The following is an 11,158-nucleotide window of genomic DNA, read 5'->3' on the forward strand; positions in this document are numbered from 1 at the left end:
AGGGGTATGCTTTCTTGATCCAGAATGACAGCTTGCTGTTGCGATCCTCAAAGAATAATCCAGAATATCTTTGGCTCGTCTGCAAGCAGAACGGTTTGTCCTCTAAGCTTTTAGGCACAAACGAATAAGCATTGTCCACTGTGCCCAAAAAGAAAACAGAAAAATAAACCGCCGGGCGCAAAACAGACAAGACATTACGTCCCCTGACCAAAGCTGCATAAGGAAACTCTCAACTGACAGCAGGCGTCACGCACGGACCGAGGAGCCATGGATCGAGACACGCTGAAAGGCGCCTGGCGCACGGCCGCCCACGTCCATCAAGGTCCCGTGGCAATGAAGCAGTTAATGGAACCCAGTCAGAGTCAACGCCACTTGGATTTTAGACCCCCTTGAGAGCTACAGGTCAGACTACTAGTCAGATGAGTTCATGCATATGGGGGGGCACACACACACACCACACTGTGCTAAACACGCGATTAGCGTTTAGCTACGTGTCATCATTACTGGTTATTAATCCAGAGGACTCGGGGAAACTCAGCTGGCTGCCGAACAACACTGAACACCTCCGAGTTAGTCACTTCAGTGAAGTAAAGCATTTTAGTCTCTTGTCTTCGACAAATTAAATTCCTGGAGAGGACTTGAGACACTCGAGCGGGGATTAAAGAAGGATTATCATGTGTTCTTCTGCCACCGAGATGCTAATTGGCTAGCTAGCTAATGGATTGGCAAAGCCCTCGGTCGCTGCCAGTGTTTTCTGGCGCTGTACCAACTAGCTAGGCTAGGCTAGGCTAGGCTAGGCTAATAAGTGCTGACAAACTTGTCAAGAAGCCCCACTGTTTTTCACCCACCAGTTCGCTTACCTAATGGAGGCGACATGCCATTTCCATCTCCTGTGTGAAATATCGCAGCAAGCTAGCCCGCATTTCTGTTACAGCGGAGCCCAGAAAGCGAATGCTAGCATGCAGACGGCGGGCTAGTGGTTGAAGGACGCGGCCAAGCAGCTATCCGGCTAACTGACAGTCAGGGCAGAAACCGACGCGGAAAAATCAAGGGAGTTTCTTGACTGCGGGTCCTTCCGTATCCCCCCCCGGCCCGTTTAGCTAGCCGTAAATACCGCGGAAACACCACACGCTGCTCTGTCGTCGCGTATGCCGTTCCAGGTCGTACTTGCGGAGGCGGTTATGAGTTATAGCGTCGCCTTCTCATAGTTTTCTGGAAGGAATCTCGGAGAAGTCCTTCTCTGCATGTCCGGGCCGCCATACTGTAACGAGAGCGCAGGTAGGCGTGGTGCGTTCAGGGCCCGGTTCACAGCAGCTCCTCCACCGAGCTCACTAAATCAGATGACCCAGAAAAAAGACAAACCTCGTCTTAATTATTCATTTAGATTACGGATAGACTTTTAAATTATTTGGATGCCCGTTGATATCTGGAAAACAGATACAGGTAAAAAAATAAATGGAGATCATGAAAAGTTACTTTGATTGGTTTGTTTTGGTTTGGTTTGAGTCAAAGATTACTAAAACATAGGCTTTGAAATTGTTAAGATAAACTCACACTAGAACGGACCGGACTGACGGACCGGAGGCAGCATGTGTGGCTGGGGACGACGGTCTCGGACACTCGGACTATCAGCACCGGATCCCCCCAGGGCTGTGTGCTTTCCCCCTGGCTCTTCTCCCTGTACATCAACCGCTGCACCTCCAGCCACCAGTCCGTTAAAAGTTAAAACTGATTACATTTGCAGACGACACCACCCTCATGAGGCTCATCTCGGACGGTGATGAGTCTGCCTATAGGAGGGAGGTGGACGGGCTGGAGTCCTGGTGTAGCAGCAACAACCCGGAGCTGAACAGCCAGAAAACAGTGGAGAACTCCAAACTTCCCAAAACCTCATTCGGCTACTCCTCAATCTGGGGCCCATGACCCACCTTCTTCCTGGACATTTTGCTAGCCTAAAATGGCTCAGGGTAGAAGACAGGGTTAAACAGCTCAAAATGGGATTGGCATTTAAAATAGTCAATGCAGCTCTGCCCTCAGTCCCCTCAATCCCTGCATACCCGAATAAACACCTCCACAGATTTAGTGACACCCACAGCCACAACACTAGAGGGAGCTCAAACAACAACCTGATTACCCCCTCCTACAGGACTAACATGGGTAAATCATCTTTTTACAACACTGCCCCCCAGGGGTGGAACTGTTTGACTCCTGCCCTCAAAACGTGCTCCTCTTTGACCTCCTTCAAAACGGCCCTAAAAATACACCTTTCAGGGGGGCAGAAACGGAGATAGTCATCACGACTCTCTCCGGATCAATCACCCCCCACCCCCCCACACACACACCTACGTTGTACATATTATGTGTCTTTGTATTTTATTGTTATTTTGCATCAATTGAGTAATTTAATATTGGTTTTATTTGTATTGTTAATTGTCGATGATTTGTGTATGAAGGACTTTCAACGGAAACAAGACCGCAAGGGCTTTTTAGAAATGCTCCTCTTAGACAGGATGTTTGACTGTATTTGTACTGTAATACATGCTACTGTGTGACTGTACTTGTACTCTAACATTCTATCTAATAAATATATTCATCATCATCAAGTGGGAGCCAACCATCAGCTCCCTCATCAAGAAGGCTCAGCAGAGGATGTTCTTCCTGCGGCAGCTGAGGAAACTCAAGCTGCAGCTGCGTGCACGCAATGAATGTGTATGCATGTGCACGCACATCTTGTGCACGTTTCGTGTTGGTTGGTTGGTTTCTTCTCCTATTATTTGTATTTTATGTTGTACCAAAGCACCAAACGGTGCTAATCTCGTTGTATATCCATTTTGCAATGACAATAAAGGCATTCTATTCTATTTCTGCCAGACGCGTTTCAGTAGGTGATTACAGAACTACGCAAACTATGCAGGATTCACTTGATGGCTTATTTTGCTGTTTTTGGGTTGATAATGACCCCAAACCACCATAATAGTGTAGAAACATGGGAAAAGTGAGTTTTTCATAACATGTCTCCTTTAAGGAAGATTTCAAAGTGGTCTGGAATCCATCTCTTGTGAATCATCAACAAAATGTAATCATCTGTTCCTGGTAACATCCCCAACATTTTCAACATTACCCTGAGAAGCAGCGGGGTAGAAGTATTAAGAAGTATTCTCCTGCAGATGGAGAAGACAAACAAGAAAAGAGCTGATCAAAAACAATTTGCAGGAGAGAAAGATGCACAAAACAGTCAAACGTAACACAATGAAAACATCTCATCTCATGCGTCCCGAACATGGAGGAGTCTCTACAGCGCCTTTCTCCACTGCTAGTCGCAGATACACGCAATATTAATGACAAAACATCTCCTGCGATCATTAATGTGGCCCTAATCGGGAGAAATGAGATCAAAAGCACACAAGCGCCGCCTGGATTCCTCGACACGCGCTTCCGAGCGTCGCTGCAGAACGTCACAGCACTACGTGATGACGTCATTGTTTACCTTCCTTACGTAAGCACGCTCCCGCTTCCGTTCTGTGCTCGGCTTTGCTCCCGTCGCGTCCCGTTGATCTCCGGCTGCTGTAAAACCTCGAGGGACAAATAATCGGGAAGTTATTGAGCGAACCGGAAGCTTTTTTCTCGACGGCGGTCTGAGTGTCCGCGTCGGGCCGTGGCCATGGCGCTGCAGGGCCCGGAGGAGATGGGCGAGCAGGCCGATGAGCCGGACGATCTGGATGACCAGGACGCTACTAGCATCTCCCCGGCCGAGGAGATCACGCTGCCCCCCGCGCCCGGAGCCGACGACGAGCCGGTCACGGCTCGACTCCTGCCGTGGGACCGCTTCTCCGCGTGGCTGCATTGCCTCTGCGTGGTTGGTTTCGACCTGGAGCTGGGACAAGCGGTGGAGGTGAGAGGAAAGGACGCGCCGGGGACAACTTGTCTGCGGCTCGGGCTAATTCCTGGAGCGGCGTACACGAACCACAGCTAGCATACACACGTATACACGATACACAGGTTGCAGTAAGCAGCTCCAGGCCGGCTTGTGTTCGATGAGATGAACGAAGTGTGTGGCTCGTTTTCTGGACAGAAACGTCATTGTTAAAGCGACTCTGACTGCTCTTTGCCACATTTGCCCACTATTTGAAGGATCAGTTGTCCACTCTCAGTCAGAAGGTCAGGAGAGGAAGACGAGGAGACTCAAAGTCCGCATCAGGCTCTCCCACTGACGATGTCGTTTGTTGCCGTTTCCTTTTAGGACAGGCCACGTGATTTCACCCACGTAGAAAGAAGCCCATCATCTTGCTGCTTGCTTGTGACGGGACAGCTCAGTAACCTTCATCACAGTGACCTCTCTGGAGGGAGGGGGCGGTTTTTATTTACACGAAAGAGTGCGTGTATCAATCGATCAATACAATTGTATTTGTATAGCCCAAGTTCTCAACTGTATAGCCGTGGCAGTAACTTTATCACCTGCTCTACACCTACGGCTGCACCTCTGCACACCGCAGTCGTGGGACTCGTGTCTGAGGGGGGGGGGGGTATGGTGACCCAGAGGAAGTCACTCCAAGAGGTCATCAAGGTCATTGGCTGCCCTCTCCCCTCACTGGTCGAGCTTTATGTTGTCTCCAGAAAGTTAAAAGCATCTCCACAGACACTCATTGATCTGTTGCCGTCAGGCGGGCGGTACGGATCTATCAGGACCCAAACAGACTCAGGAACGGTGTTTACCCCACAGCAAGAGCCAGTCTCAACAACAACAACAACAACAACACATCATCTGTCTTTTGTCTCGACAAAAGGGAAGTGGCAAATGATGTGTGCGTTTTTTCCCCTCTTCTAATTGTAACACTTTCTTTTTGTTTATTCTCGTAGTTTGCACTAAATGAGCTGCAGCAAGATTTCTGATTGCAGTAAAAGAGAGGAGGAGACCGAATAATGGAAAATAGTAAATGCAAATATCACAGTCAAAAAGATCCAGGTTTTCCTGGCCTTTGATTGGAAGTCGGGTTTCCTGGCCTTTGATTGGAAGTCGTTTCAGCCTCTGATGAGCGGCTGTCTAATGATTCCTCTCTCCTTCAGGTCATTTATCCTCAACATTCCAAACTGTCGGAGAAAGAGGTGAGTCGCGCTTGGTGATCTGTGACTGGCTGAAGAACACGCACTTTTAAGCTACGCATTGTTACCTTTGTCAGTGGATTAACGAATGCTGATAAACTGCACATCAAATCTTCAAAGTCATCTTTAATCTGTTTTGCTTTCAGAAAATGAACATCTGCTACCTTTCCTTCCCTGATTCCAACTCAGGTGAGCTTCTGTCTCATCTTTTTAAACTTCTGGACTGCTGTGGAGGTTTTTGCCCTCTTATAGGCCGTGTTCACCGCTGACAATCACATTTCTATGTATTCTTATCTCAAACTCATTGGAAGAACGTGTGAGCTGTAATGGAAGGAAATGTCCCAAAACCTCAGAGGTGTCCAGTTCCTGAACAGAATGTTGCATTTCATGTTATAAAGGGTGACAGCTATTCTGTTCCCATGGTAACCACACCGTCACTCTGCTGTATTTCCAGGCTGCCTTGGCGACACGCAGTTCTGTTTCCGCTTCCGTCAGGGTTCCAGCAGGAAGTTGTCACCTGGCTGCTTCCTGGAAACCAGCGACAGAGATGCACCTTCCTGTCTGAAGGTGATACACGTACAGAGCAAACACACATGTAGTATTCTCAGCACGTGTCATATCTGGCCGTGTAGTTTACATCGCTATACTGCGTGTGTGTGTCTTTTGCAGAGGGAACCGAGCCATTACTATGGATATGTGTACTTCCGTCAGGTGCGAGACAAATCCTTGAAGAGAGGATACTTTCAGAAGGTCAGTGACATGCTGTGTTTCTAAAGTAGGAAATATGGTGTTCATTAATGTATCTGTTTGTCGCATCACAATTTTGCATTACAGATTACATGCACACGTCCAGTATGCACTCAAACTTAAACTCAAATATCTTTCTACGTTTTTCAAACCGCTGATCAACAGTTCAGCAGTCAGAGGTCTAACTGATGACATCATAAATGACTATATTAATGTTGTGTTCAAATGCATTGTCTCTGTGTGTGTGTGTGTGTGTGCGCGCGCGCGCGCCAGTCCCTGGTCCTGATCAGTGATCTGCCCTACGTGACCTTCTTCCACTCCCTGCTGAAGATCATGGCTCCAGAGTACTTTGAGAAGCAGGAACCTTGTCTGGAGGCTGGTCAGTCTGAGTACACACAGCGATTGTTGCCCTGCTATCAGCGTTTTCCTTTCTTAATGCTGTAAACGTCACAGACAAATGAAACGTAATCCTCTAGTGAGGGAGTTGATCAACGAGACAACGACTCCTCTTCGGTCCACTTGGAGGGTGGTTTCCCCCTTTTCGCTCCTGCGTCGTTCTGGTTTTTGGCCTCTGCATCTGAGATCATTTTATCTGAAGAGCGTTTTCCTCACTTTATGTTTTCCCATCTTCAATCGACTTTTGAATTCAGCGGCCGCGAGATGATGAAGCTGGAATTCTGATTCAGACCTCTGCTGCTTGTGGATTTCATTTACAGCTTGCAACGACATAGACCGCTGGCCAATGCCCCGTCCTGGAAGAATTCTCACACTACCCATTATGGGCGTGGTCCTAAAGGTACACACACACACACACACCATGCTTCCCTAACTTTTGGACTTACATTTAGTTTCTAACCATAACCATTACTAGCCTTATTTTGTCCTTCACCAAACTGTTAACCCTAAAAAGGCAAAGTGCTGTCCTGTCCTCATTGTGTAAACGATTGTGAGTAACGTCTGTGCACCCAAAGCGAATGGGCGGAGAAAGCTAAGGATTAACAGCATCCTGCAAATCGGATGCTTTAGCGCTCTGTGTGTGGCCTCTGTTTTAAAGCACGCAGTCCAGGTTCACACGGTGAATTGGTTCGGAGAAAAGCGGCCGTCTACCCAACGGATTCTGAAATCCACCAGAGACCGTTCAGACTTTAAAAGCAACCTTGAGTTTTCTGCAGTATCCGCTGCGGCTGTGTTGCTGCATGAACGGAGGTGCTCAGAATCCGATCATTGAAGCTAACCGATGGCAGAATGCGTCGATGCGGCACGCAGTGAAGACATCGGCGCTACCTTCGAGCGCAAGTAGCAGCGAGATGAAATGGCATCCCGGTACCGGTCTCACGTAGAGCGTGGAGCATTGCCAAATGTGTGGTCGCGACTTTTCTTATTATGATAAGCTGAATGAAAGGACTGGCAGACGTCAGCCGCCGCTGCTGCAGCATCGTCATCCTCCGTTCCTCTTCCTCTCTGCACACGGAAAACCGGAGCGCTGTAATTGTGGTTTAAACATGTACTGCAAAAATAGTATGTTTGAATCTGGTGTCAATGTTTCCTGTGTCTTTAATGCGTCCTGCTGCAGGTTCGAATCCCAACTTGTTACGACAAACCAGGGACCTTGCAGCTCATCCAGTCCTCACAGGTGAGGCAGCAGCCAGCTGAGCCTCCCCATGGATTGATCAATCACCGTAGTTCCGCTGACTGTCATTGACCATGTATTAAACTCAGTACACACATACACACACACACACACACACACTATTAAACCAGGCGAGGCACGCCGTTTTTATGCCTCATGGTAATCTGCCCTGTAGAGTTCATCAGTTTGTTAATCTGATTGTGATGAAGTCGGAGCCTCTCCATCGTCATCCTCACAACACCGCGGCAGCGTTCTGAATGTATGTGTGTGAACGTACGCTGAACACAGGAAGCTTCACACGAGCCCGTGCGTGTCTGATTTCCAGAGCGACAGTCAGGTGTCCATGGTGCTTCCAACCATCCACGAAGTGGACCTGTTCAGGTGAGCTCTGCCGTCCCGGTGTTTGCGTGCGATGTCGGCTCGGGTCCCCCGATTCACAGAGAGACGACCCACGAGTAGCCGTCGTCACGTAAACAAATGGTAAATGGACTGTAGAATAAAATGAGAGAACTGTCCGATGAGCTGTAGATGCTCTCTAGATGTAAAATGTAATCCGTCTCACTTCGTTCATTATCGTCGAGGACTAACTCTGGGATCTAACGGGGTTTCCCTGCAGCCGGGGGAGTCGAGGACTGTTTCGGCTCTGCCACCTTTCTGTCAGACGTCTGCAGTATGAACCACGTGGACCTGTGCTCTGTGTGTCCAGGTGTTTCTACCCAGTCTTCTTCCACATCCAGATGCTGTGGGAGTTGGTGCTGCTGGGAGAGGCGCTCGTTGTCATGGCGCCGTCGCCGGCGGAATCGTCCGACACCGTGCTGGCGTTGGTCAGGTTAGCAGTTAGCTGGTAGGGAGTGGCCGTTGATGCTGGTTCCTGGATGCGCTCGCTTCAGCTGCCGCGCTCTGCTCTGTCCCTGCAGCTGCATCGCCCCCCTGCATTACTGCAGCGACTTCCGGCCCTACTTCACCATCCATGACAGCGAGTTCAAGGAGTACACCACCAGAACGCAGGCTCCGTGAGTAGCCAGGGGGCGCCATTCCCATTCCCTGCAGCTTGGTGTTCATGGGGCTGCGACGGCTGTCGGGCTTGAACCAGTGGCCTCATGTTATTGATTTTATCCGGAGAGATGTGAGGTCACATAGAGGTGACTCAAAAAGGTCTGGATGGATTTTGATGACATTTTCAGGAAATGGGAATCTTACCAGGAATGTTGGTGATGATCCAGAAGAGATTCTGGATTCTGGGTCACTTTGAAACTTTCTTTAACATGGATGTTTATGGAATTGACACAGACATGTAGGGCGGGGGGGGGGGGGGGGCGCTCTATCTAACCACCCAATTTCATCCGGATCAGGGAAAAAATTTACATTTTAACATTGCAAACATTTACGGATTAAAAAAATCTTCCAAACACGCATCAACTCTGATTCACTTTTACTTTAAATAATGACAAAAAAAGCGGGGGGGTGCCTTTGTAAAAGAGGAGTTATGAGAAGTGCACCTTTCAGCTCTTTACATAACTTTTAGCACCTGGATTCTGAAGCCACTCGGTCTGCAGCTGGGTCAAGTTGAACCATTTGTACTCCTTGTTCCTGTGGTGCAGCTTAAGATGTGCTGGTTCTGAACTCCAGTGTGATCCATATCTGTCCTGCAGGCCGTCAGTCGTTCTGGGAGTCACCAACCCCTTCTTCGCTAAAACACTGCAGCACTGGCCGCACATCGTCCGCATCGGAGACATGAAGCAAGCGGGTAGATCAGATGTCCAGCCGTCGCTGCAGTGTTACTGGGAGATGAGCTGGGACCAGTCAGACCAGCCCTTTACTGTGTGTGTGTGTGTGTGTGTGTGTTTATTACACAGGAGAGGTGGCCAAGCAGATGAAAGTCAAGAAACTGAAAAACCTCAAAACTCTGGACTCTAAACCCGGTAAATACAAAAACCAGATTGCCCACTTCCAGGTTTATGTTCCTCAGGCTCTCCAGCAGGGGGCGCTGTTTATGCTTGCCAATCCGTTTCCTCCTGTGTGTGTGTGTGTGTCTGTGTGCGATTTACAGGTGTATACACTGCATACAAACCATACCTAGGCAAAGATGAAGGGATCATCAAACAGCTCCAGAAGGTAAGAAGGTCTCGTCTTCTCGACGGATCCTCACCCTGCAGGATGAAGAACGTTCGGCGGGCACAGTCATCGGCCAATCAGAAGCAGCCACGAGGCGTTCGATATTCTACCGAACACGTTTCTCTTTTGCTTGCGTCTCAGGGCATTCAACAGAAGAGACCCTCCGCGGCCCAGAATGCAATTCTTCGGCGCTACTTCTTAGAGCTCACGCAGAGCTTCATCATTCCCCTGGTGAGAGCTTCCTCGGTGTTGCGTAGTTCTTCTTTGCGTGTCGTCCAACTGACAGTAGACAGTAGATGCTGGAGAGTAATAGAGTAAGGGGTAAGCGGTTATGTGTTGCAGGAGCGGTACGTGGCCAGTCTGATGCCTCTGCAGAAGTCCATCAGTCCCTGGAAGAGTCCTCCCCAGCTTCGGCCTTTCATCCAGCAGGAATTCATGAAGACGCTGGAGAAAGCTGGACCTCAGCTCACATCCAGGCTGAAAGGGGACTGGCTCGGGCTCTACAGGTATCCTCGTGGAGCAGGTCGTCCCTGCGTGACCTTCGTGTTGTGAGAGTGCCGCATATCGCTAGCATCCCGGCTGCTTCTGTGTCTGAAGGCATTTCCTCAAGTCTCCCAACTTTGACGGCTGGTTCCGCAGCCGGAGGAGGGAGATGATGCATAAACTGGAGGCTCTGCACCTGGAGGCGCTGTGTGAGGAGGTAAGGAGGAAGGGGTGAAGATGAAAGGCAGAAACTCTGTTTCAGGCTCTCTGATCCTACACGAGCTTCCTTCTGCAGGATCTGCACCAGAGGGTCCAGAAGCACTCTGAGGTGGAGACTGTTGATCTGGTTCTGAAGCTAAAGGATAAACTGGTCAGTATAAACTCCTCCTGGGGGGCCGTTGGCATGGCAACAGTATTTTACCATGCGACGGCGGTGTCTGGTCACACTGTCACATGACCCCACATGCTGATATGGTGGAGAGTACGATCCTCTGGGTCGGACGCCGCGGGTCGGACGTCGCGGGTCGGGTCACGGGTCGTACTGATGAATGCCTTCTGCTGCTTCCTGCTACAGAGCCAAGCAGAGAAGGAGCAGCTGCCTGTCCGTCCCGGGACCGTTGCCAAACTGAGGGCCCACATTGAGGCTGTGGTCCTGTCCCTCCCGGAGGACCTGCAGGCCATCCTCTACAAGCCCTCCGCACCCTGACTTTGAACCACTCGGCCTGCACTACCAGCCCCACTTGTGTGTCGGCTCCTACGGACTGCGTCCCCGTTGGAGGGCCTCTTCCGGTTGGACCTGGAAGAACATCATGGACTTTGATTCCGTCAATACCAACCCAGTTCCAAATTAAGTTTCCAATTTGATTCCCTCACAAAACAAAACAAAACAATCCAACTTTGGTTATAGTTCCTCCTCTTTTTATCGTTTCCACGCCTGTGCTGTGGAGCATCCGTGGATATCAGCCGTGTCCGTCAGCGGAGATGTGGACCAGGTGGACATGTCCTGTTCTGTGTGTAGGAAGCCCAGCCCCCCCCCCCCCCCATCCTCTTGCTATTTGTTTTTACCTTATTTATCTTAACGAT

At 49.6% G+C, this 11,158-nt stretch overlaps 1 protein-coding gene across 1 annotated transcript; it reads left to right on the forward strand.

Annotated features, from left to right (window-relative positions):
* The first annotated feature begins 3,661 nt into the window (after window positions 1–3,661).
* dennd6aa (DENN/MADD domain containing 6Aa) lies at window positions 3,662–10,804 on the forward strand. The gene is made up of 19 exons (XM_068748759.1): window positions 3,662–3,892; window positions 5,065–5,103; window positions 5,247–5,289; window positions 5,555–5,667; window positions 5,770–5,850; window positions 6,121–6,226; window positions 6,564–6,643; window positions 7,421–7,480; window positions 7,803–7,858; window positions 8,184–8,306; window positions 8,395–8,490; window positions 9,130–9,224; window positions 9,334–9,399; window positions 9,528–9,592; window positions 9,734–9,823; window positions 9,935–10,098; window positions 10,190–10,292; window positions 10,371–10,445; window positions 10,650–10,804. Exons 1-19 carry the CDS (start codon window positions 3,662–3,664, stop codon window positions 10,779–10,781), a joined length of 1,818 nt encoding a protein of 605 aa, XP_068604860.1. The 3' UTR covers window positions 10,782–10,804.
* The last annotated feature ends 354 nt before the right edge of the window (window positions 10,805–11,158 follow it).

The sequence above is a fragment of the Brachionichthys hirsutus genome, chromosome 15, assembly GCF_040956055.1.
Source record: "Brachionichthys hirsutus isolate HB-005 chromosome 15, CSIRO-AGI_Bhir_v1, whole genome shotgun sequence".
NCBI classification, from domain to species: Eukaryota; Metazoa; Chordata; class Actinopteri; order Lophiiformes; family Brachionichthyidae; genus Brachionichthys; species Brachionichthys hirsutus.

What these genes read in the sequence shown, in the direction of transcription:
- dennd6aa (XM_068748759.1), top strand. Translation starts at nt 3,662, where the DNA reads ATGGCGCTGCAGGGCCCGGAGGAGATGGGCGAGCAGGCCGATGAGCCG. An exon ending in TTATGGGCGTGGTCCTAAAG is followed by an intron (nt 6,644 to 7,420) that starts GTACACACACAC and finishes GTCCTGCTGCAG; the next exon opens with GTTCGAATCCCAACTTGTTA. An exon ending in ACCACCAGAACGCAGGCTCC is followed by an intron (nt 8,491 to 9,129) that starts GTGAGTAGCCAG and finishes TCTGTCCTGCAG; the next exon opens with GCCGTCAGTCGTTCTGGGAG.